The following is a 27676-nucleotide window of genomic DNA, read 5'->3' as shown; positions in this document are numbered from 1 at the left end:
TGGGAGTGGTTTCTCAGCTTCTTCATCTTGCTTGTTGTTTTCTTTCTCCTGAGGGAGTTGTACTCTCTGTGATCGGGCAGTGTTTGCCTTGTCACTGCCGTGGAATATTTCCTGAGGGCTGGCGTTGTTGGTCAATCTGTTTTGAGGCAGTGTGGCTTTTCTGGAGTGTTGATGGGGCTAACAGTGTTTCTTTGAAGCAAAGGAGGACTTCCTGAGGGCAGACAGGACTGAGAGGTCCACACCGCGATGGTAGCAGATTTCACTTGGCCATGCAGAGCTTGCTCTGGTGTTTTTAGGCTGTGGGGTTCTTGCAGGGGGTTGGTGGTGTTGGGCAGCTGCTTTTTAGGGGTGCATCACCCCCTGGGGGCTGGAGCAGCTGTCTGGGGCACTGAGAACCTGAGAGGCTCTTCCCTAGGGCAGCCCAACTCAGAAGGACAGCCTGAGAATGTAGGCGGATCTTTTCACAGTCTGGCTGAGCTTGTTGCAGCTTTTCTGGGCTGCAGGGGGTCCTCCCTGGAGCTGGCAGTCCTATGCAGCTGGTCCACTAGAGCATCCCCTGGGGGCTTGGGCGGGTAGCAGGGCCGTTGGAAACCGAAGAGGCTCCTCCCCGGGGCAACCCGACTCAGAAAAACCGTCCGAGAATTAGGCCGATCTATTCACAGCCTGGCTAAGCTTGTTCTAGCTTTTCTAGGCTGCAGGCCTTTTCTCGGGGGCTGGTGCTGTTTGATGCTGCTCTGCGGAAGTGTAGCCCCTCCAAAGGGCAAGCAGGCCTGTGTAGGGACAGCCCCTGCGGTGGTAGGCTTCAGGCAATTGTTGAGGCCAGCCCTCCTGGATGGCAGGCAGCCCCAGGTCCGTGAGAGCGTAGGCCGTGGCGGGGGTCGGGGGAGGGGATGCACTGGGAAGCAGAGTTTTCAGCTAGCTAGCGGGCCTGTAAGCTTGCTGTGGCGTGGGGGGTATTCTATGGGGACCCACCCCTTCTTCTCTCCCCTCCCCAGCACGGGCGCAGACCAGGCTCTTCTCCCAGGTTCCCTCTGATGTGGCTTTCCCCTTCCCCACTCCTGGAGTATTGCTCCCTTCCTCTGCAACAGCTTTGTTTTCTAGTCTCCCAGGCAGTCTCTGCCCCGTCAACTGGTTTCTAGACCTCCCAAGCAGTTTCCGCTCTGCCCCGCCCCCCTAGCCCGGGGACTAATCTCTGGAGCCGAGGTCTCGGTGCCCAGCCCCCACCCAGGCGGCGCCCCCCGGCCCTTTCTCGGGGACTAACCTTCTGCGGCGAGGTCTCGGTGCCCAGCCCCCCTCCCAGGCGTCCCCCGGCCCTTTTTCAGGGATTAACCTTCGAAGGCGAGGTCTCGGTGCCCAGCCCCCACCCAGGCGTCCCCCGGCCCTTTCTCAGGGACTAACCTTCGGCGGCGAGGTTTCGGTGCCCAGCCCCCACCCGGCGTCCCCCGGCCCCCTCTCGGGGACTAACCTTCGGCGGCGAGGTCTCGGTGCCCAGCCCCCCTCCCAGGCGTCCCCCGGCCCTTTCTCAGGGATTAACCTTCGGAGGCGAGGTCTCGGTGTTCAGCCCCCACCCAGGCGTCCCCCGGCCCCCTCTCGGGGACTAACCTTCGGCGGCGAGGTCTCGGTGCCCAGCCCCCCTCCCAGGCGTCCCCCGGCCCTTTCTCAGGGATTAACCTTCAGAGGCGAGGTCTCGGTGCCCAGCCCCCACCCAGGCGTCTCAATTTTTGGTGATTCTGCCCGTAGTTCAGATGGTCCGTTGGGTTCTTGATCGGCTTTTCCGTACTCCAACTTACTGCTACACTCTTCTCTGCATCTGGAGACTCCTCCGGTTCGTTTGATCTTTCGCCCGGTAGGTGACTTTCCAGGGTGCGGGATCCCTTTCTCCTCCGCAGTTCCCTTTCGGGAGCCCCCGTCTCGCTCGGATTCGCCTTCTCGCACTCTCCTCTTTTCTCCTGTTCTGCCCAATAATGTCACGAATTTCTTGCCGTTATTGGAGTTTAGGTTCCTCTGCCAGCGATTGGTTGCTGTTCTGTGCGAGTCATTTATTCTGTAGATGTGCTTTTTTTGTTGTGTTTGTGGGAGAGGGCGAGCGTGTCTTCCTACTCCTCCACCATCTTGTCCTCTCCCGAGTCAGATCCCTTTCTTTACTTCTAATAAATATTCTGTTACTAATCATCTCTCCCCACATCTCTTCCATTCAGCAGTGTTGACTTCCATCTTGTTAGACTTAGATACTGTTCTTCAATACATTTCCTAAAATCACAGCTAAAATACTCAACATTTCATCTTTCCCTGCTGCTTCTAACCTCCTTATCCAAGTAAAAAGGCAGAAAAAGAGAAAGAGGAGAGAAAAGAACCAATTCAATCTTTCAAATGTCCCTGGTGGTGGCCGAAATAATAACTGAGATCCAAAGCTTCAAAATAAAGATCATGGCAGTTCCCTTACATCACAGAAGGTTAAGGAGCCAGCGTTCTCACTACAGCAGCTTAGATCGCTGCTGTGGTGTAGGTTTGATCCTTGGGCCAGGAACTTCCACGTGCTGCAGGTACAGCCAATGATACAAAGAAAACAAAAAAACAAAGATCATATATTCAAGGAAAAAGGAAAAACCCAAAAGATGGAAATTATTACTTAGCCAATACAGCCATGACAAATTAGTTTTTTAGCTTCTGAATTATGAAAAAAAAATGAGGCATGAGCATCTGTTGGGGATTTATAACTTGACTCATATCTGCCAGGGAAAAAGGAGTAAATTACTCACTTGAAGTTGGATGTTAACATAGGACATTGAAGTTCATATTCTCAAAAGGAAATCTCTAACCACACACAGCAATCAAAAGCGTAATGACCCAGGAGTTAGTTCCCTGGTGGCTCAGCAGGTTAAGGATTTGGCTTTTTCACTGTAGTGACTCAGGTTACTGCTGTGGCATGGATTCGATCTCTGGCCCAGGAACTTCTGCATGCTGTGGGAGCAGCCAAAAAAAGAAAAAGAAGAAAAAGAAAAAAAGGAAAATGAACCTACAAAATGAGCAACCTATATATTCTTAATTATGTTTTAAAATCAGAACCGTTCACCATTGTTTTTCTTTATACATATACCTGCACTGTAAAAGTATTCTTACTGACTTAAAAATGCTTTCAAATGTACAAGCATGTGTTTATACAGTCTATCAACATCTCACAATCATAACAAATTACAAGAAAAAACAAAACAACTAACCAACCAATTAACAATCATAAATATTTTCCATCAAAATACGACATCCTAATTAAGGCACATTCGCATTTTAAATACTGCTCGTGTGCCTAAAACTTTATTGATGGGATGCCAATCTAGCAATAGTTAATTCAAATGTCTCCACTCCCACTAGCCTTGTCACATCTGATAAACTCTGATGACTGATAAAGAGCAAAGATTTATGTGCTTCACAATCATTGACGTGAAAAAATTATCTAATTACACAGTGGTTTAGACAATGACAAGTTCAAGCATTTGTGCATATTTAACCTTATTACGAACGGATGCAATATTCCAAGGTAAAGATGGCAAACTGAACATATATACCCATTCTGTACTCTCTTGAATCTCTGCTTACCAAAATTTCAGACGCTCCAAATAGATGGCAGCAAGTTTAGCACAGCAAAACAAAAACAAATAACAAATGGATTTTTAAACCGTCAGCAGGGAAAGCCTAGAAGCAACTTATTTGTATGATGGAACAACCAAAAGGCTCAGGGTCGGTACCAGGAGGTGGGAATGAACAGAAGGTCTACATACAGAGGCCTAAAATATGAAAGAGTAGTTGAAAGTCTTTGCAATAGTTATTTAATCCTCATATTCCGTATCACACTCTGCTTATACAGGTAACTGTCTCTCCCAAATCCAGAGAGGATAAAACAATGAACTGGGAAACCCAACCAGTTAGGGACAAGGGAATTATCCTGCAGCAGAAGGATTAAGTGGATTTCTAGATTGGTAGCCAGGACTCCAACATCTAGACAGGAATTTAGGCAAACCTTCATGGGAATTGCACAGCACTGCAGGAAAGATAGGAAGTAGTGGCAAGAGTTTGTCAACAAAATTGGCTTAGTCAGTTCCTACAGCAAAATTCATGGTGAACCAGCTACCCAACACACCTGGGAGCTCCCAATCGGGTTGTACTGCACCACACAGGTAAGAGTCACCAGCTATCACACCATAGTCTTTAATATTGAAGACAGAGACTAAAACAAACTTGGAAGAAAGAAAAAAAACAATAGAAACAAGAAAATAGTGTTAGCAAAGATTCAGAAAAACTATTATGATGGGTTAAGAAAAATATTGCAACCTTGAAACAAGAAAAGGATATTATAGGGAGTTCCCCTTGCGGCCCAGTGGAAACAAATCCAACTAGGAACCATGAGGCTGCGAGTTTGATCCCTGGCCTCACTCAGTGGGTTAAGGATCCAGCGTTGCCATGAGCTGTGGTGTAGGTTGCAGACATGGCTCAGATCTGGCATTGCTGTGGCTGTGACATAGGCCAGTGGCTACAGCTCCGATTACACCCCTAGCCTGTGCACCTCCACATGCAGCAAGTACAGCCCTAAAAAGAAAAGGATATTATAAAATGAAATATTCTGAAAATAAAAAGGTTTATCAGAAACTAATAATATTAAAATTTTAACATTGCAATAGGATAGGTGAAGCACAATGTTAAGAAAATGTCCCTTAATATTGAGCTAAAGGAAAAATAATTAGGAAATGTGAGAGAAAAGACAAGGAAATTAGAAGAGCAATCCAGGGGGTCCATTTGCATAATAAAAGATCCAAAGAGAAAAGAGAAGTGAAGGGAGGAACTCATAACAAAAAATTTAATATGATTTACTGAAATAGAAGGACTTACGCACATTAAAAGAGCCTGACATTGGAGTTCCTGTTGAGGCTCAGCGGTTAATGAATCTCACTAGCATCCATGAGGACACGGGTTCAATCCCTGGCCTTGCTCAGTGGGTTAAGGAACCAGCACTACCGGGAGCTGCAACATAGGTCGCAGCTCCCGGTAGTGCTCCACTCCTGTATTGCTGTGATTCCACCCTAGCCTGGGAACCTCCATATGCCACGGGTGCAGCTCTAAAATGCAAAAAAAAAAAAAATTAAATTAAATTAAATTAAAAAAAAAAAAGCCTGATAGCATTCGTCATGAGGGAAATGCAAAACAAAATGACAATGAGAGACCACTACATGCCCCCTGAAATCAAAGAGACAGACAATAACAAGTATTGGCTTAGGCGTGGGAAAATTGGAATCCCCAAAGACTGCTGGGTTAGACTGTGAAATGATGTGACTAATTTGGAAAACAGTTTTATGACAGTCCCTCAAAAATTTAAAGATGGAGTTATCAGATGACTCAGCACTCCTACTCCTAGGTATATACTCAAAGAATTAAAAACTGGGACTCAAACAAATGCTTACACACCAATGTTCACAGCAGCACTATTCACAGTAGCCAAAAGGTGAAAGCAACCCATTTGTACATCAACTAGTGAGTGGATCAGCAAATGTGACATTATCCTGTTGACCAAGATTTCAGAAAAGGAAACCAGAATGAAATAAAAAGGAGTTTATTTGAGGTTTGTTAGGACTTCATCTAGGAGATGCAAATTCAAGAAGCATTTAGGTACATAATTTATTTGTCAAGAATTATAATTAGAGCTGCCAAAAGTAAGGGTGCTTATTAAGCAAGGACTGGTTGGGGTCTGAAATGTTTAGAACATCCGATGTTGCTGTTCTCAGCATGGCTGGTGGTGTCACAGAGGTCACTACAGTTCAGAGTAAATTCAAGTCCTCAGTGGTGCAAGGATGACTCTGAAACCAGATACTCAGTGACTACCTGACACCATGTTTGTGTGCCTGAACTATGATTATGCCATTATAATTTCAATTTGTCATTAATCCGTGGATGATAATTCAGCCATAAAAAAGAATGAGGTACTGATACATGCTACAACGTGGATGAACTTCAAAAACATTAGGCTAAGTGGGAAAAACCTGCACAAAAAGTTACATATTAATGATTCTATTTGCATGCAATGGCCAGGCAAACACACAGAGACATAAAGTAGATTACTGGTTGCTAGGAGTTAGAAGGGTCCAGAATTCAGAGTGACTGCTAACGTGTATGGGGCTTCTGTTTAGGGTGATGAAGTTTCCTAAAATTAGGTAGTAGTGATGGCTCCAAAACTATAGATATACTAAAAACCACTGAAATACACACTTTACAAGAGTGTTTTTTTCTATATAAATTCTATCTCAATAAAGTTGTTCTAGTTTGTTTGTTTGTTTTGTTTTTTTGCCTTTTCTAGGGCCGCTCCTGCGGCATATAGAGGTTCCCAGGCTAGGGGTAGAATCAGAGCTGTAGCCACCCGCCTACGCCAGAGTCACAGCAACTCGGGATCCGAGCCGCGTCTGTAACCTACACCACAGCTCATGGCAATGCCGGATCCTTAACCCACTGAGCGAGGCCAGGGACCGAACCCAAAACCTCATGGGTTCCTATTCGGATTCGTTAACCACTGCGCCACGATGGGAACTCCAAGTTGTTCTAGTTTTTTTAAAAAAGAATGGAAAGAAATGAGTTTCCAGGTTGAAAAGAAGCACCCAACGAAAAATAAAGAGCTACATCTTGCTCAACATTTTGCATCATCACGATATTTGAGAACACCAGAAATAAAGAGAAGTATTTCAACAGAAACAAAAGAAACTAGACAACAATGGAGCAATCCCATTGAAATTCTAATGAATTTATTTTCAACCAAGTAACCTCTATCTAGCCAAACGTCAATCAACTATAAACGCAGAATAAGGATATTTTCAGAAACACGTCTCAAAAAAAAAAAAAAATCCCCTACACACTCTTTCCCAGAAATCTGCTAGAAATTGTGCTCACCCCAAAACAAACAGTGTGAGATGAAGGAAAAAACAGTTCCAGCCAAGTCGAGAGGGGAAGCATCCCAGGAAACCAGTAAGAGGGGATGCACCAGGCTGAGGCTCGGGGCGACCTTGAATTAATGGCAGAAATGAAAAATAGGAAATAAGTATTAATTTCAGGGAAACCAAAAACTGAACTGAAGGAAAAGAGTAATCAAACAGTATACTCACTACATGCCTCGGCTACAAATAAGATTTATATTGACATACTAAGGTAAATATTCAACTTCAGATCAAATAAAAATTATAATATATCTAGTGTTAAGAGAATGGGAGGTTGGGGGGATGGCAGAATAGGATGGGTTCACCTGTTTGAAACTGGGAAAAAAATTTTTTGAAAGCATCAAAGTCCCATTTTTCACTGTAGAAAATCAATGGATGATGCCAAAAGGTGAACAGTCAAAAACTGACAAGAAAAGAAAGTCTTCAGAAGAAACTTTGAAAGGATTGAAAGTCAGCCAGTTATTTTTCATAACAAACCACAGAATTGATTCTTTATATGCATGTGGTGTAGAACCTGCATGAAAACAACAATCACAGCAACAAAAATGAATGATTTAATCCTGGTGCGGGTTTAATTGCTTTTTACCAAAACACAGAATACAAACATTCTGTGATGTTAACTAAATATTTTTGAAATATGAGAATGATAATGGTAACATGAGAGAAAAATCCTAAACAGCCATTATAATGTATGCATTTGTCAAATTACTGATTTTGAAAATTGGTGAGGAATTGCAGACACTCCATTTTGTATGATATATAATAAAGTATACATCCTTGCTTAGAGATAAATTTGCTAATGATTTTTTTCCCTCAGTTACTTAATGGTCTATTCAAATATAATGTGAAGGTAATTGGAACTATTGATCATCCTGATCTTGATCCTGGGTACTTTCATCAGATGGTAACTTCAGCACTTTAACTGGAATTAAGTTTGTCCAATTTCTCCAGGCTCGTCATTATTGTCAGGCTTACTAATGCGTCACTCCCCTGCCCTTACCTACCCCTTAAGTATGCAGTTTCCTCCCCCCCCAGGTTATTATTTCCTTAACTTAAGAAATATGAAAATAATCCCTACGAGGAAAAAAAAATTAATACGTGAAGTTCATGTTTTCCCTTTCTAAAGGAATTCTTTTTAGAATGCTTTTCAGAATTCTTTTCAGTTATCATGTATTAGCTCCCCCATTACATGTCTGTAGTTTAAATGAAGAAGTCTTAAATTAATGAAAAATATTTTTTTTAAAACCATAGAGGCATACTGTAGTCTCATAAAAACAGTCTCATCTATAGCAGAATATACTCTTAAACTGTGTATCCTTGTAAATAAGCAGGCATTTCCTACAGCAAGAGTTAAAGATCAGACATGTTTCCGCCTTAAATAATGCAGATTAAAACCAGTGAACTATGATCAGGACTTCCTAATAAGGATGGTGACTTTATACGAAATAAAACTAAAACTCAAAGGAGGTAGGTATGATATAAGCAGAAAAAAATAAATTAAAACCTCAGCACCCAACATGATAGTGAATGAAAACTGTTGAAAATGACTAACTCAAGTCACTATGAGAAAAAGCCATTAGGGAAAAGGAGAAAAAAGAAGATAATTGACTTTGTCCTACCAATTAGAGAAAATGAGATGTTCTTAGCAGAGCACTGATTGAATGCCAGCTTGTTTCCTTTTCATTTCTTTAATTTCTCCTTATGGTTCAGAATTCTTTTATCTTATGCTGCCTACATGTTCAGCCATCCATCCACAATGCTTACATCTGTTCCCATGCAGTACTGGGTTCTGAATGCCAACCCTTTCCTTCAGAATATAGGATCATCACATTACCCTGCATAATGAGTTCTCCATATATGAAACTGAAACATCTTTGAAAGTCTTCCACAAGGAAAAGTCCATAAGACAAATCCAGTTTTCCTACGGTTGTCACTGCAATGCAAATGTGTTCTAGTCCCACTACATATAAAGATGTGCAACTTACAACTCAAATGGCACATGGAGATTATCCAGTCTAAGATCACTGTCCTCCACCAGATTTCAACCTCTCTGAAAGTAAGGGCTGTAGATGTGTACCCCAGGAGCTTAGGAATAATCCCTGGCACAGAGAAGACAGTCCATACATGTTGGAGGAAACAAAATGAATAACTTCTTAAGTGAATGGCTGTAACAGGTTGTGTTCCTGCTTCCAAAAATCATGCCCGTGGGATGAGTTTAAATAACACTGCAAAAATGTGGGTAGTCCTTTGCTATGTACACTTGGAGTTTTCCAGATTCACCCTCAACACAGGCCATGACAGGATACATACTCTGAAAAGAGCATGTGTGGAGTCCTGACATGTAAGCCTGAATTTCTTCATCTGCAGAATGAAGGGACCTTATAACCCCTTCATGATTTCAGTTGGGACCATGCAACGCAACATATCTAAGTCACATATTTCAATCCCTTGCAGAGAGTACAAGTCAGGGACTCTCCCTCCAATATTTCTGATGTACATTCCATTTATCCTCTACTGAATGCTTTTAGTGATAAAGTGTTCATTACACTTCAAGGCACTGAATTTATTTTACAAGTAATATGAAACATTTGATTAAGATAAAGAAAAAACTAGCCTCTATGCAACTCTCACACTTGGCTTTCTTATCCTATTTAGAATACATACATATATTAGAATATACATATATACATAGTCTAATATTTTATGTTCTAATGTATATTCTACACACACACAAAGTTTACATAAACTTTTCTTTACTCTCCAGTATGTCTTCAATTCTCCTATGTCTTCCTGGCACTTTACTGGCTCCATATGTTCACAGCGCCCTCCTTGGTGGACGCTTTTGTTTGCTCCAGCCCCTTGAGCCAAAGAAATTACTAGTCTTTTTCACATGAACCATTTTGTGTGTGTGTGTGTGTGTGTGTGTGTTTGCTAGGGCCGCTCCCTAGGGGCCGAACCAGAGCTGTAGCCTCCAGCCTACGCCAGAGCCACAGCAACGCGGGATCCGAGCCACGTCTGCAACCTACACCACAGCTCACAGCAATGCCGGATCGTTAACCCACTGAGCAAGGGCAGGGACCGAACCTGCAACCTCATGGTTCCTAGTCGGATTCGTTAACAACTGCGCCAGGACGGGAACTCCTCACATGAACCATTTTTAGGTGAACTTTCCTCCAGCCTGTTTTTCCGTATTAGATTGGGCTCCTTTTTATTACTGTTCAGCTAAATACACTGTTTTTTACTTTGCGCACAATTCGCCTTATTGGTTTGGCTCATCATTGCATCAGATTCCTTTTTTGACCCCTGGTTCCCTCACTCCCAGCGTTAATTATGGCTCCCAGCGACAACACACACACACAAATAGGTCAAGTACATCGTCTCAATGTCTTCATCTGACTCATTAATAAAAATATCAAATAGAACAAGGTCAAGGACAACGCCCTCCAGCACACCCCAATAGACTTTTCTACATCCTGATGTCAATTCATTAATCAATAGGCTCTGGGTGAAGTTGTCCAACCAGCAATAAACTGAAAGAATAATTGTCTAACAACTGAATTTCAATCTTATTCTGTTTATAAAGATCTCATGAGAGTCTCTGCTGCAACCTTTGCTGAAATCAAGAAATGACACTGTTTCTTACAAAAAAGGGAATGAAGATTAGACTCTGATGTCTAAAAATCTATTTTTGCATTTTACTAATGTTCTATAGTAAGCTTAGGTGCCTATAGATTCAGAGGTTTGTTCCCCGACACCTTTTAAAAAAGAACATTATTTATGTCATTTTCATTCTTCATGATTTCTCAAAGATTATATGAAATGGTTTTCTTTTCCCATTGTAGATATAATTTATCTGAGACTACATCATGAACTTATTGTAGTAGATATTTATGAGTGATGTTAAATATTTGGGGGGAAGTTTGGGAAGAGCAGGGAACTACTCTGAAAATATTCCTTATATTGGGAAAATCCCCTGCTTTATGAATTTTGTTGGGAGGCAAGACCCGCCTGTCAGTACAAAAGCCAAAAGGCCATGCACGCACTTTCCCAGGAGACTATGCAGTCAAAACACGGACTCGGGACCAAATGTCAGCTAACCAAATACAATCAAGGCTCACTTAGCATGAAGACCTAACAAAGAAGCATGTTAACAGTGTTTTGACATCATTGACAGATGTAATAACCTCCAGCCACCCAGGGCAGCCAGGCCAACAAAGAGAAAATGTCTGGAGCCAACATTCCTGGTGGCAAAACAGCATGGGCAGTAGAGAGGTACAGGGCATGAGTCTGGCTCTGGGTCTGGCTACCCAGCCTCACACCATCCCTGCTCATTTTTAAAGCCTTCCCAGCAGGTCTGTGAGCCACACGATATCCTCTCACTGAACTTTTCAAACTAAATTCAACTAAAGAAAATGTCTGTTGCTTGAAATTGAGAACTCTGGTACATTTATTCAGAGCAGCCAGACAATTTAATTCTTTGACACAACCAGGTAGTTTCTGACTTTCACATAGTCTGTGGTCTGCTCTACTGGTTATGGAGTCAGATTTCTTCTAAATCTTCTGCTTGCAAGAGAATTGCTTTTAGAGAAAAAATAAGGACTACAAATAGAAACTAAAGGTAGAATACAGACAAATAGAAAAATAAAGAAAAAAACTTTTTTCTTTTTTTGGCCATCCCAAGGCACACAGAGTGTTTGGGCCAGGGATCAGATCCCAGTCACAGTTTCGAGCTACACCACCAGGCTGGGGATCGAACCTGCATGCTAGTGCTGCTGAGACACCAAGGAACCCATTGTGCCATGGCAGAAACTCCAAAAAAATTTTAAAATATGAATTAAGTAGTTCTGCTTTCCCATGGTAGTTCGCCTTGAATAGTGAAACTCCTATAGTCTCTTGCTCTTCATGCTTCAAATGTCACTCCTTCACATAAAAACTATTTGCTAAACACCTACTATGTGTCAGACACTCTACCACGCACTGGGAGGCAGCTTCTGTTCTCGTGAAACCCAAGGAAGCACTCATAAGCGAGGAGATTATTTATGGACTCAGATAAAACAGTTTCATCTGAGATTCTTATAGGTGCTTCCTTTCCCGTATCCTTGGTGGGTGTTCCTTATCACTTCAAAGTGCTTTAATGTTATGTTGGATGTTGGTGCCCCAGTGTTCAGTCCAAGAAACTCTTCCATTTCCTGTGTTCATGTGCCCATATATAGTGTTTTAGTTATTGAATGCTGCACAAGAAACTAACCCAAAACTTAGTGGCTTAAAATAACAACCATTATATTATTTCTCCTGCTGACTGGGTTGAAAATTTAGGAAAGGTATAGCAGGGGACAACTCATCATGGTTCCACATGGTATCTGTGAGACGGGCATTTGCCCCCCCCGCCCCCCCCCCCCCCGCCGCCTACACCCAAGAAGCCTATGTCACATGTCTGGCACTAGGCTGGCTGGGTCAATGGCTTGGTTGAGGTCCTAAGTCTCAGGGCTAGCATCACACTATCTTCTGGGTTCTCAGCTCTCTTCCAGGTAATTGAGGGCCATCGTCTCTCCACTAGGACAACTGGGATTCTAACAGAACTGATCAGGATACTCAAGAGTGCAAAACAGAAGTTGTCAGGACCACAACTGGCACAGTGTCATTTCTACCATGTTGTTTTATTGGTTAGAGCAAGTCACAAGCCCAGCTTAGATTAAGGGGCAAGGACTACACAAGGGTGTGAGTATCCAGAGGCCTGGCTCATTTATAGCCACCAGTGTAACAATGATCACACTTGGCGATCTCATCCAATCCTTTGTTAAATAATATCTATAATCCAGACAACTTACAAATCTCTACCTTGGATCTCCCTCCTAAATTCCATATATCCACTGCTTTTGTTTTTTGGGTTTGTGTGTGTGTGTCTTTTTGGGGCCGCACCCCCAGCGTATGGAGGTTCCCAGACTAGGGGTTTAATCAGAGCTGAAGCCGAGCTGAAGCCACAGCCACAGCCACAGCAATGCGAGATCTGAGCTGCATCTGTGCCCAATCCACTGAGCAAGGTCAAGGATGGAACTCACATCCTCAGGGATATTAGTCGGGTTCATCAACTGCTGAGCCACACGGGATCTCCCCAATGGCTTTTGTGACATCATCACTTGCACATATAACAGGCATTTCTAACTCAACTCCGATAAAGCTGAGCTGCATCTTCTTGCACTCTGCTCCATCTCTCCTCATAGCAGCTCCACTACTGCAATTGTATGAGCCAAAGTCTTTGAGATCATCCTTGACTCTTCTTCATTTCTCAAATCCCACCTTAAATGCTATCAGCTCGATCTTGGAAATACATCCAGAATCCAACCACTTCTCCACACGCCATGCTGACATTGTCTCATGCTTAGATAACTGCCACAGCCTTCTACCTGGTCTCCCTGTTTCAGAACCTGCCCATCTTCAATCTCTTCTTAAGAAAGTAGCCAGAGATATTCAATGAAGACAGAAGTCGGATCAGATTATTTCTCTGCTCAGCATCCTTTAGGGGTTTCCTATCTCATTCTGAGCAGAAGAGAAATTCATCAAAACAAAACCTCACAGGGTCCTACACAATCTGGAGCCCACTCCGTCTTAGATTTTTGTCTCACCCCACTGTCTTTGCCTGCTCCATTCCAGCCACAGGAGCTCTGCTGCTCCTCATATAAGCCTTCTATCTGGAATGTTCTTGCTTCAAATATACGTCTTCCTCCTACACCTCCCTCACCTATACACTTCTCACCTTCTCAGCAAGGCCTTCCCTCATCGCTGCCATTTTAAGCTGTACATGCGTACATGTGTGCACAGATGTTTTATCTCATAGGAAAGCAGAAAAAATGTTTAATTGCCTCAGGACAGTTTAATGTGGAATCTAGAATACTGGATTCCAGTATTTGTCTTTGAGAACAGATGTGGTATAAAATCATGCAAATTAAAGCATTCTTGGTAGATTTAGAAATCAAAATGCACGAGGCACAAAAACCAAATAATGAGGTAAACTGTGCGACAGGGTGACAAGAAAACTTAACTTTCAGCTGCCAGTCCCATATCCTACCACCACACGTACCTCAGACCATCACATAAAACTATGAGGATGGTTAGCACCAGCAGGCTGCGGGGCAAAATGGAGTAACAGGTATCTTCAGGCATAGAAAACTTGAATCTCCTGAGCGGTTTTAGTTAAGTCTGCTTTAATTTCTCTAAGCACTATTCTTCCTTGTCAATTAAAAAAAAAAATAGATTGGGAATTCCTGTCATGGCGCAGTGGTTAACGAATCCAACTAGGAACCATGAGGTTTCGGGTTGGTCCCTGGCCTTGCTCAGTGGGTTAAGGATCTGGCATTGCCGTGAGCTGTGGTGTAGGTTGCAGACGCGGCCTGGATCCCGCGTTGCTGTGGCTCTGGCGTAGGCTGGCAGCTACAGCTCCAATTAGACCCCTAGTCTGGGAACCTCCATATGCTGCAGGAGCGGCCCTAGAAAAGGCAAAAAAAAAAAAAAAAAAAAAAAACTGGATTAACAAAACACATGGCTTATTACTTCAAAGGGCTAAAGATGGAATCTGATGGAATAACATTTATGAGAGACTGCTATGTAGAATGGAAAGTATTATTAAAATACGTTACGTGATTGTTGGTGATTCATAAATCACTTTATATGACTCTTGGTGCTACAGTGTTTTTTTTTTTTTTCATGTGGAATATAGATTTTTATTTTACATAATGGTGCACATTAGTTTGGACTATTTCACAGTAAAGAAATAAAATGATTGCTCCCAGGAATAATCATGATTAGTTATGTTTGTTGCTTTTCATCTTATACATAATTATTAAATGTGTGATGAAAAGTGCTGCTACACACACTTTGCTCTCATGTAATTTAAAATAGAACAGAACGGCTGTGCATTTTGACTAATGGTAATCTGTATCTACATAATCATGTTTACTATTAATATTCTTATTTTCACATATGGAAGCTGTCTTAGATTTTTCAACTTGGTGTTAATATGTAGGGTAATGTGGTACTTATCTGTCTGTGGTTAAAAAAAATAAAAAATAAATTGCTTAACTTTCTGTTTAAATAAAAAAGTTTGTTAGCATTTGTACGATTTTTATATTTCTTTTATATTTCTATTGTAAGTCGCAAATGTGTGTGGGAAAAAAAGATGGCTATAATAATATTTCAGACCATTAAGAAACCAGATGCCCTTTTAAGCTAAAAGAGCTGCTCCTTGGTTACTTGGTTAACGATGCTCCTTCACAGCAACTGGAGGAAGGGGGTACCCAAATCAGCAGGCATCACAGGGCCCACAGGTCACACCATTGACCCTTGAGCAGCCTGGGTGGCCCATTTCCCAGTGTGTTCCATCCTTGCAGTCTGTAGATCATTAGAGCTATACATTTTGAAAGTGTGTACGAAACTAAATTTCAGATGTTTCAGGAGTTTTTCCCAGTACTTAAAAGATAGCCTATACTAACAATATCCTATTATCCACCGAATCACTTTGATCATGACCTCCAGAGTCATTTCCCTGAGTATTCTTTCACATCACTAACTCTTCATCACTTATTTCATTATTCTGGTGCTCAGAAGGCTTTTATGTCACCTAAACTGTCATTCGTGGGAATAACATAAAGCAGCCAGGCTTAGAATTCTCTTTTAAAGCAAAAGCCAGAAAAATAGTTCTACAGTGTCTACACTATCATAAATAAGAATCTTTCATTTTGTGGAACCCAAATTACCCAGGTCCCTCAAAAACCCTTGAATGCTTAATTCTAAAGCCCCAAAGAAAAATCCAAGAGTACCTAATTTGAATCTTATGTTCCTTTCCCTGCATATCTAGGGTTTTGATGGATATGAGGTAAGGTTTTTCTTACCCTGTTTACCATACTCAGTCCCCTCCCTCGAAAAAAAGATACTGTTAATTACATGGAAGTACAAAATCAACATTGTTAAAATAACTGATGTTATCAAGTTTAAAATATGGTGATATCATCACTAATCTACAGTTTGGTAAGACTGTGTGTGTGTGTGTGTGTGTGTGTGTGTGTATAAATCCCAGTGGAATACATGGGACAACACTGTAACATAAACTTGCTTTATGAAAACGTGAAACATTGCATAATTCAAATAAAATTTTAAATGCTGGATTTTCAACCAGTGTACAACACTTATTTAAACTATAAAGCAATTTACATGTATTTAGGATTTAACTGCACTAAGTATCTTAAGTGCAGAATAGGGAAGGGTTGGGGAAAGAAAAAAGAAAGCTTCCTTTTCTCCTTCTGACCAAAGGTTCAACCTAATTAAAGTTGAACATAAATAGGAAATACGACACTGCAATTAGGACTCAAAGTAAGATTGGATCTGAGTCTATCTTTTATGCCATAAAACTCTAAAAAGCACTTAATCTCCCAAATCTTTAGTTTTCTCCTTTTTAAGGAGTTGATATTCACACTTTTGTAAGGCTGTTGAGAACATCAAAAATGATAATAAATGTAAAATCCCCAGAACAGTGCCCAGCATAAAACTCAATAAATTTTAGTTGTTTTTGAGTATTGTGGGCCTACTTATCTTAAGCATAACTTCACCTCCCTTTCTGCTATCTCACTCATCATCTCAAATCCACAAGTGCCCTCCTGTGTCTTACGCCATGTCTCCCAACTACATCTGCTCTAATTCCCCTGGCATTTCATGCTCTGAAATTACTATCACCTTTCCACTGCTGAGAAACATCCAAGAGAAGAGTAGAATTTCTTTTTGCTAAACACAGAGAGGAAAGCAATCTGGTTAAACTACTCCATTAAAGTATGTAAGAATCCTAATTTTCTCTGGGATACTGGCATATGTTTTTAGAAAAAAGCAAGCAATGAAAAAGCAGTGTGGGAAGTTATTATTATTATTATTATTATTATTCTTTTTTTTTTTTTTTTTTACAACTGCACCTGCAGCATGTGAAAGTTTCCAGGCTGGGGTCAAATAGCTGCAGCAGCTGCCAGCCTACAGCACAGCCACAGCACACCAGATCCAAGCCTCATCTGCAATCTACACCCCACAGTTTGTGGTAACTCTGGATCCTTAACCCCCTGAGCATGGCCAGGGATCGAATCTGCATCCTCACGGACACTATGTCAGATTCTTAACTCCCTGAACCACAATGGGAACTCCCAGAGAAGTTATTCTTGCACTGGGCAATTGCTACAGAGTTAGGTGCATACTGTTAAGGAGTTACACCTTCCCCACTAACTAGGAAGACTCTTGTAAGGAATTTCTACAGCATAGAGCTCTTCTCCCCCGTCTTCCCAATTCTGACTTCGGAGATTCACTGGGATATTTTACTTAAAATAAACAAAAGCAAAATAAACATCAGCTGTAACAACAGAAAGTGCTTCAGCAGAGAGAGCAAAAAGATAGGAGATGATGTGAACAGAAAAGGACAAACAAAGGAAGACAGAGAGGAGAAAGGCAAAGAAATACTGGGAAAGTAAGGAAGTAAGGGTGGAGTGGCAAATAGAAGAAGAGGCAAGGCAGAGCAACTGTAATCCAGGAGTGATACCAGTGCACCACATTCCCTGAAAGAGAACAGGTTGATCTGTCTTAGCTCCCCGGACAAGTCCAGAGTGAAATGCTGCCATGTCTTAGCTCCCCAGACAAGTTTGGAATGAAATGCTACCCTAGGGCATAGCATCTGTACCCGCTACTTGTGTGGTTTATTGAGCAGGACCTAGGATGTCTCCACAAGAACTGGATCCAAGGAAAACGTCACTCACACAAAGAAGAGTAATTTTTAAAGTCACTCTTAATCAGTAGACAAATACTGCTAGGCAGTGAATTTCTGTCCTTTTATGTAGCAACTTCCACAGAATATAAAATCATCAAATGACATCTGCTTCGAAATGCACATTTTTAGCCTCACGAACATATTTTTCTTTTAACATTTGAAAGACACATTTTCATATTGTTGTTTCTCTATCAATGTTACGGATTTCAGGGGCCATGCTCATGACATGAAGGAGGTCCCAGACCCGGGATCGACCCCACACCACAGCAGCATCCCGAGCCACAGCAGTGACAATACTGGATCCTCAACTTCCTGAGCCACCAGGGAACTCCAAGAACAAGTATATTTTTAAAATCTCTTTTGTAGTGTTTTGAGGAAAAGTCAGTCAAGAATATAAGAAAAATCTGGATTTAACTGAAATATTGCAACTAGACATACTTGAAAATATGAAACAAAAATTCAAAATCTAAATTAGATGAATACATTATCGACTCCAAACCCATCAATTAAACAAAAGAAATTATATTTGCATTGATGTGTGAATCTGTAGCCATTCTTGGTAGCATGTAATATATGCAACAGCTCAGCTTTAGCTGTCCTTGTGGCCACATTACCATATTATTCAAATGTATCTATCATTTATATGTAAATAGACAAGATGAATGGCTTCCTCATAAGACAACAATTTTCAAATGACAAATAGACATAGGCAGACATGAGCAAGATAAAAATGTTGTAAGTATTCATTCTATTATATATTTTTAAGGAAAAATGGACACTATTTCAAATTTCTTTTAAAAAGTAGTATGGTAATTACAAACAGCATCTTAACACATTCACAATACCAACAGCTATTTTTCTCAATAAAAGTCTCCACCAATGTCATTTGTATCTTATAAATTACATGTTCTCAGATCCATCTGTGAAAATTGGGATGTTAATTATCATGGTTACATTTCATGAATCTACAGTTAAATGCTGAAGTGGTGCTGCACAAATAACATATGTTTTTCTAAAAGAAATGGAGAAAGATTAATTAGGAGTTCAAGTCCAAGTCTCAACACAATAAGATCATTACATTGTGTGCTATGCAATTTGTGAGTTTTAATTAATAGCTGAAATACAGAGAGTAAAAACCATGAAGTCTAAATTGTAACTATAAGGCTTTTTTCCAAACAAAAAAACCCCCAAAAAAACAAAAACAACAACAAAAAAAACCAACCTTCCTAATAAGGATACTTTTGAGAAACCAAGTCATAAATGCAAAGGAAAAAAAATATTTTTATTGCCAGTGAACTTCCTTTGATGGAGTGATCCCCAGCATGCTGTTTAATCCTATTTGATAAACCTAAATATTACAGCATACACCAGTAACAAATAGATTATAAACAGATAATATACCTGATAAAATTCAACTGAACATATTTTTCTGGATTTTTCATTAAGATATGTATCATTCAAAATTATGCAAAATTACAAGTCTTATATACTCAGATAAAATACCCACTTCAGTACAGCTACTTAAAGACAAAGCTCTACGATAACACTGTAAAAATTTTATTCACATTTATAAAATCTGAATTTTCATTTTACTCACCACATATTCAAACACAAGGGTCAGCGTCTCCTTTGTGTGGATGATGTCATGAAGCAGCACTATGTTAGCATGTTTCAGTCCTTTTAACAGAGAAGCTATAAAGTAAAGTGGACAAAGAGACAATTTATGATGGGTAACAACCAAATGATGTGTTTCACTACCATTTTGGTGCATGATAGATGAAATATACCTATTTTCCCATTTCCAAGTCAGTAACAACTCAAAATCAAGGTCAGAAGGGCAAGGTTTTCATTTAGATTAAGTTACCTACAATTATTTCACTTGTTATTTGTTATTAATCTTTAGCTAGATTCCATTATAGTCAGAGAACATACTTGGCATGATTTCAATTGTTTTAAACTTTTGAGGGTTGGTTTTGCTACCCAAAATACGGTTTATCTTGGTATACGTTCCATATGTATGGAATATATATTCTGCTTATGTTGGGTGAAGAGTGCTGTAAATGCTGATGGTATCATATACATCTTGCTAATTTTCTGAACAGTGGTTCTATCAATGACTAAGAGAGGGGTGTTCACTGTAATTGAGGATTTGTCAATTTATTTGAATTCTGCCAGATTTTACTTTGTGTGCATTGAAGCTCTATAGTTTATTGCATATACATTTAGGATGGCTATGTCTCCTTTGTGAACTGACCCTTATCAATGTATAATGCATCTCTTTGCCCCTGGTAATTTTCTTTCGTTTTTTAGGGCCGCACTGGCAGCATATGGAGGTTCCCAAGTTAGGGGTTGAACTGGAGCTACGGCTACCAGTCTACACCACAGCCACAGCAATGCCAGATCTGAGCCATGTCTGCAACCTACACCCAGAGCTCAGGGCAATGCCGGATCCTTAACCCACTGAGCAAGACCAGGGATCAAATCCAACACCTCATCGTTACTAGTTGGATTTGTTTCTGCTGCGCCACAATGGGAACTTCTGTCCCTGGTAATTTTCTTTACTCTAAAATGTTTTGTCTGCTGCTAATAGAGCCACTCCAGCTTGATTTTGATTAGTGTTCCTATGGTGTATCTTTTTATTTTTTTTTCCTTTGGGCCTACCAATATCATTCTATTTGAACTGAGTTTTTACAGACAGCATATCATTGGGCCATGTATTTTTTTAAATCCATTCAGTCAACTTCTGACTTTTAACTGATGTTCACACCATTTACATTTAATGTAACTGTTAACATAGCGGATCACCTGTCATTTGAATCTATTTTCTCTTAGGCATCTTGTAACTTAGTCTTCATTTCTGATTTGATTTGGTCTTTTCTTCTATATTTCTGAGGAGTTCAATTAACTCTCATTTCATTTTGGTTTTTGTCTATTTCTCCTCTTAGCTTTTGCATTTTCAACTCAAGGTTCTCCTTTTATTTGTTTTTCTTATTTATTTCATATGACCCCAGGAACCCAAGTGACAAAATTTAATTTAGATTAAGGCACTGTGTACCATTTGAATTTTGTGGTTGATTTTTTGAAAATAAATTTTATCAAGTGAAATGCATTGATTCACATTTTCAGTTTTTTACAGCAGCTTCGTACATATGTAGGCTAATTTGTTCTATTTCTATTTGTTCCATGAACTGGGTTCTTCATTTGAGAACCCTCTCTTCTATCAGTTCTCTCTTTGGAGTTTTTATGTAAAGTGCTAGGGGAGAAAGGTAGAGGGGTTTGTTTTTCATTTCTACAGGATCCTTAATTTCTCTCTTTTCTTTTATTCTTTCCCTTCAGGCTTCCGCTGCATCACCTTGTGCAACCACAGGTTTCTCCCTGTCTCCTACTGCTCTTTGAAGGTGTGGATCATGTGCGCTTTTACTTTTTCTATTAGACTTATGCCTTTTGGATGATAATGAGTGGAGAGATTCAAAATCAGGCAGTCACCACTCACTGTCCTTCAAATCTTTTGTCCTAGATCAAGGTCCTAGACTTTGTCCTAGGTCAAGGTCTGATATGTCATAGCAATTCAATAAATTTACTGAATGTCATTCGTTTAGGTTCCTCAGTAAGGACATACAGCAGGAGGTCAGTCTATTTCTTGAATAAGAAAAAAGTCTTTTGTCACCTGGAGGTTCTTCTTAAGTTTGATCCATTTTCCTTCTACTCTGAGACCAGCACTAGCCTCAGATTTCAGTCTGGTGACAGACAACACTCATTTTCAACACAAGGCCCCTGGTAATCTATCCCTCCAAAACCCAGAGAAGACCAGTTAACAATGTGGCCCCTTTCAAGATCTGGGTAAGGAAGAGCTGGCTCAGCCTCTTAAATTCCATTCCTTCCTCTTACAAGACTCTTTTACTTTTGTTTAAAAAAAGGAATGAGACAATCCTCTCCACACAATCAAACTCATTGTGACACTCCTTATCGCAAAAAAAAAAAAGATTGTTTATAGTTTCAGTTTTATAATTAATACCACAAAGGATATAGCTGAGCATTTAAAAAAAAAAAAATTTCTTTAGAATTATCTCCCTATAATGAATTATGAAAAACAGAATAGCAGGATAAAAAGATATGAACATAATTACATTGCTTATTAATTAAATAATAAGTGGATTTAGTCTTACATCTTTTTCACTTCATATAAGAATAAAAGAACAATGAACGGGGGGTAAAATATGTAAAAAATGATGTACCATGCAAGCAACCAATTTTATCAAATAATCAAAACCCATATTGAGTAAATATCAGCATATTTATATACTATAAGCATAAGCATTCACTTAAGGATAAACTCTTCTTTCTTCCCTTTTTCTTCTTTTTCAGCCACCCCCACAGCATATGGAAGTTCCCAGGCCAGGGATTAAATCCAGGCCAGAGCTGTCACCTACGCCATAGTTGCAACAACACCAGAACCTTAACCCACTGTGCTAGGCCAGTGATCAAAACGCTGCCTTCACAGAGACAAGCTGGATCATTAACCCACAGCACCACAGCAGAAACTCCATCTTTTCTTTTTTCTCCATAAGACCAGAAATAAACAAAATTATTTCCCCCACACCAATGGCCATTCAAGTAAAATACTCAAAGAGCAGAAACTTCTCTTATCACTGTTAATTATTTTAGTAAATTATATCTTTGATTTTAGTTTGGGGGATAGAACCTGAAGGGAAAAAAGAAACAAAACCCATGTTTTGCATGTGTTCTGTCAGGAACTTGTAATTGGTCATGTATGCATCAAATATTTACAGAGAACCGTGTTACTGGCCCTGGTGGCCCTGCATAAACCCTTAATTCTTGATACTCAGTAATACTGCAGGAATACCTCTTTTTTTTTTTTTTTCTTTTTTTAATGGCCATACTCATGGCATACAGAAGTTCCCAGGGGCCAGGGGGGTTGAATCTCCTGTTCCAAAGCTGTAGCAATGCCAGATCCTTTAACCCACTGTGCTGGGCTGGGGATTGAACCCACACCTCCACAGTCAGATCCTTGACCCACTGCACCACAGGAGGAACTCCAAGACCACCTCTTTAAGAAGAGATTTATAATACTAAGCATGAACCCTAAGGTAAACTGTGGATTTGGGATGACAATGACCTGTCAATGTAGGTTCATCAATTGTAACAAATGTATCACTCTGGTGAGAGAGGGTCACAGGAGAGGATGGGGGGTAGGGCCTAAGGGGAGTATAAGAAAATCCTCTGTCCTTTCCACTCATTTTTTATGTGAATCTAAAATTGCTCTAAAAAAATAGAGTCTACTTTTTTTTTTTTTGGTCTTTTTGCCTTTTCTAGGGCCGCTCCCACGGAGGTTCCCAGGCTAGGGGTCGAATTGGAGCTGTAGCCATCGGCCTACACCAGAGTCACAGCAACACGGGATCCGAGCCGCGTCTGTGACCTACACCACAGCTCACGGCAACACCGGATCCTTAACCCACTGAGCGAGGCCAGGGATCGAACCCGCAACCTCATGGTTCCTAGTCGGATTCGTTAACCACTGCGCCATGACAGGAACTCCAAAATAGAGTCTACTTTTTAAAAATATTATTTTTTGGTCGTTTTAGGGCCGCACCCACAGCATATGGAGGTTCCTAGGCTAGGGGTCAAATCAGAGCTGTGGCTGCTGGCCTATGCCATAGCCACAGCAATGCGGGATCCTTAACCCACTGATGGAGGCCAGGGATCGAACCTGCATCCTCACGGATGCTAGTCAGATTCATTTCTGCTGAGCCATAACAGGAACTCCTTAAAAATTTTTTTAAAGATATACCTATGTTTTAATATATTAAAAGAAAAGGCAATTCTAGATTATTTAATGTTTTACTCAAGTAAATGATATGCAATCATTACATAAAAGAGGCTGTGCTGGGCAGTCCCCAGAGAAGGCAAAGATGAAGCCTGACAACTGTTACATTCTCCTATGACCCCAATGAATAAGAGCTCCTGTTTTTAGAGCTCTTATTGCTATGAATTTCCCTTGTCTTCACCAGGCACATCTAGTTCAGAACAATATACAATATCTTCAATCCCAAGATGAACTTCAATAAACACCAGTTGGTCCAAAGAAGGCCATTCAGACTGAGAATTACTTGGTTTGGCTGGTTCCAATAAGGGGAAACGAGAACAGAGAAGTCTAAGCTAACTGTCACAGGGAGGCCCCACTCTTCCACCTCATATATATTTGTCACAAGCAAGTTAGTATTACACACTAAAAACCTTACAGTAAAAACGCAAATTTTATATTTATAAATGTATTAACGTATTTTATCTGAGCTTTGTAAATGAGCACTCATGAGAAAATAATTACAGGAGTTCCTCTTGTGGCTCAGCGGTAACAAACCCAACTAGTATCCTGGAGAATTTGATTCATGAGGATTTGGGTTCAATCCTTGGCTTCGCTCAGTGGGTTAAGGATCTGGTGTTGCTGTGAGCTGTGGTGTATATTGTGGATGAGGCTTGGATCCTGAGTTGCTGTGGCTGTGGTGTAGGCTGGCAGCTACAGCTCTGATTTGTCCCCTATCCTAGGAACTTCCACATGCCATGGGTGCAGCCCTAAAAAAACAAAAACAAAAACAAATTACAAAAAACAATAACAATAAAACCACAACACATGAACTTTGAAGAAATAAGCTCTATAAAGATTTATGATAGAGTTTAGTTTTTTTGTTTTTTTTTTTTTTTTTTTTTTTTGAGGGCTGCATCTGCTGCATATGGAAGTTAGCAGGCTAGGGGTCAAGTAGAAGCTACAGCTGCCAGCCTACACCACAGCCAGAGCAATGTGGGATCAGAGCCGCATCTTTGACCTAAACCACAGCTCATAGCAAGGCCGGATCCCTGGCCCACTGAGCAAGGCCAGGGATCGAACCCATATCCTCAGGGATACTAGTCAGGTTCTTTCCTGCTGAGCCACGACAGGAACTCCTAGAGTTTAGTGTTGTTAATTCTAATAATCTGCAACCTTCCTTTTTATTAATCAAATATTTAATTATATTTTAATTATTCAACCGTCAGCCTCAAACAACTAAAGCCTTATTACATAGCTAATTTCCAGGCATTCATCTAGGGACAGACTTCACATTTGCTCATTTTAAAAAGGACACGTGCACCTGCACTAGTCTTCTAAGGCAGACTCATCCTCAGAGATCAAGATATCAAACCACAACAAGGTATCTCAAAATGATGGCCAGAGATAGTACTTTATACCTGCCTGTGCCAGAAAATGCTGGGTGAAATGAAATAAGGACCTAATGAATATCACATTGTATGAAAGAAACCTAGCTGTGTGAAGTGAGTTTTGGAGATACATGGTATCATTTGCAGTCTTGGCCAATTTCATTTTTTAAGTTATCCCCTCAGTTTGACAAATCTGGGGATGAGCCATCCTTACCAGCAACAATTCCAAAAAGGCACTGAGAGTTCACTGACTAATCCCATGCCCTGAGGATCCTTTGTCTTAGAATTTGAGGAGTTTTTGTTTTGTTTTGTTTTTACTTTTTCTCAACATCATTGCCTTTCTTCTCTTACCATTGAAACTCAAATTACTTCTCATTTCTCAAAGTAATGTCTTCACACCCATCATTTCCCATCGTGTTTTTCTTTTTCCTACGATTTCAGTAAAATCAAATCTCTGCCATCCCAACGAAGACCTGCTGTATAGCACAGAAAACTCTAACCAATATTCTATGATATGGGATATGTGTGTAAAGAATCTAAGAGAATGAATGCGTGTATATGTATAACTGAATCACTTTGTACAAATTATCACAACCTTGTTAGTCAACTATACTTCAATAAAATTTTTAAAAAATGAAAAAAAAGATCTGTCATCATTCACCATGGGAGAAAAAAAATACCTTTTCCTAATGGTAGTGAATATTATTTTTTACATGATATTTTTGACCCTTTCTACATGAAGACTCAGAGCCTCCACATTTCATTCTATTAATGCTCAATTATTACAGATTTTACATCTCTAACTGTATTTACACACAATGCTTAAAACACACTATTAGTTAAATAACTGCCAAGAACAGTATTTGAAAGCAAGCTCTTTTTCTTTTGAGGTTAACATAATGAATTCAAATTTGGAAAAGGCTAAAGCCACTAATTTCAAAGCTGATGGCAGAAAAAAAATATGGCACTGAAGGGCAGAAAACCATCCACAATAAATACCAACATCAGCGTAGATGACAAACCTAACTAGCTTGGAGGTTGCCAACCCAGCAGCCACTGCTGCCAGCCGGGTACCAGGCACTGTGTGTGATTCCTGCTGTTACCAAGGCAAGAGAGTCTCCCAGGCTGCCAAGTCGGTCCAGTGATTAACACCTACAAGTCCAAGAGCCAGTATGTCTCCCCTTTCTAGACAAACACTGTCAAAATAATACTCCATGGCATCCTGATACTATCCCAAATATATCACATGTTATTTTCTCATCGTTTATACACAAAACAAATCCCGTAACACTGGCGTTAGTAATTCCAGCAAGCTCAGTTTCCCCACAAGTTTTAAGCAAACATATGGCAAACATTTTAAATTTATTTCACCAGTGAGGCTTGAAAAGGTACAACTGTATATGACATAAAAGATGTGTAATTAGGTTGAGGGTAAAAATTCTAACAGTAGTTTGGGGGCTGTAATGTCGAAACAACACAAAAATAGAAAAACGCTGTTGCCGTAAAGATAACTGCCACTAACAAAATCCTGGTAGGACAGGAAGACACAGGGAGTCCTTGCTTTGTTTGGCAGGACTAAGATACCCACCCATCAGCCATAGTGAAGCCTTGACCTTCCACTTTTAGAATAAACATCCTAGGTTTCTACTCTGAGGTAGAAGAGAGAAATTTCACCTAAACGCCAATCTCATAAGATTAAAATAAATTTTGAGGATTTCCATTGTGGCTCAGAGGAAATGAGCCCAACTAGTTTCCACGAGGATGTGAGTTCGATCCCTGAGCTTCATCAGTGGGTTAAGGATCTCACGTTGCTGTGGCTGTGGTGTAGGCAGGCAGCTGCAGCTCTGATTCGACCCTTAGCCTGAAAATTTCCATATGCTACAGGTACAGCCCTAAAAAGTAAAATAAATAAATTAAATAAAATAAATAAATAAATAAACGGAATTATATCTTAGACTCCATTTTTACTTTTTATATTTTTACATGCACATGTACAAAAAAGTCAACTATTTCTTCTGGGGAAAGAGGTCATAGCTAACTCAGAATACAAGGTTATAAACTGAATTTATTAGCTAAAAATCACATTAAGGATTTAGAGATATGTTTTTGTTCACCAGCTGTCCAAATGTGGAAAGATACAACAACAGGTTAGGAATACCTTATAAATATCATATAAACTGTTTTCTATCCAGCAAAGAGTCTACTGTTTTTACTTGCTCCTCTGGCAAATTTTTCTATTTGGAATGGAAAGGACATTGACCTCTCTGCATATTCTTCCTGCTCTGCCCTCCTCCTAATTTCCCCTTTGTCACAGACCTGAAATGTGATGCCGGAAACATCAGCCTCCCACCCCTACCCCCCATCGCTGACCCTCCCCCATCAATACCTGTGTAGCCACCACTTGACTGCCATCAAAGAACAGTCAGCTGGTGGCTATTTCCACATGGCAGCCTCATATGACCATGTTGGCAGCTTGCTAAATCACTCAAAGAACGAAATCCTCTAACAATATAGTTTAACCACGTGGAACTGCCCATATTTGACATTTTTGACCTACTAACACAACAATTTCAAGTAGTTCGACCCAATAGGGTTTACCTAGTTCAAAGCAATTTTAACTTTTTCACAAATACATGGCTACGTTTACCACTGTTAATATTCAAACCAATTAATCAGCTGACAAGTGGCCAAGAATTGAGTCTGAATA

General features: G+C 40.4%; 1 protein-coding gene across 3 annotated transcripts in view; it reads right to left on the bottom strand.

The window, feature by feature from the left end:
* CDK14 (cyclin dependent kinase 14) overlaps positions 1-27676 on the bottom strand; it is a 632242-nt gene that overhangs the window by 347350 nt on the left and 257216 nt on the right. For all 3 annotated transcript variants that reach the window (XM_021102362.1, XM_021102363.1, XM_021102364.1), the window contains one exon: positions 19355-19449. In XM_021102362.1, the coding sequence (XP_020958021.1) occupies positions 19355-19449 (95 nt within the window). The remainder of the gene's footprint in view (positions 1-19354; positions 19450-27676) is intronic.

The sequence above is a fragment of the Sus scrofa genome, chromosome 9 (assembly GCF_000003025.6).
Source record: "Sus scrofa isolate TJ Tabasco breed Duroc chromosome 9, Sscrofa11.1, whole genome shotgun sequence".
Taxonomy (NCBI): domain Eukaryota; kingdom Metazoa; phylum Chordata; class Mammalia; order Artiodactyla; family Suidae; genus Sus; species Sus scrofa.
The sequence above is the reverse complement of the archived record's forward strand: the minus strand, read 5'-3'. Positions and strand labels throughout refer to the sequence as shown.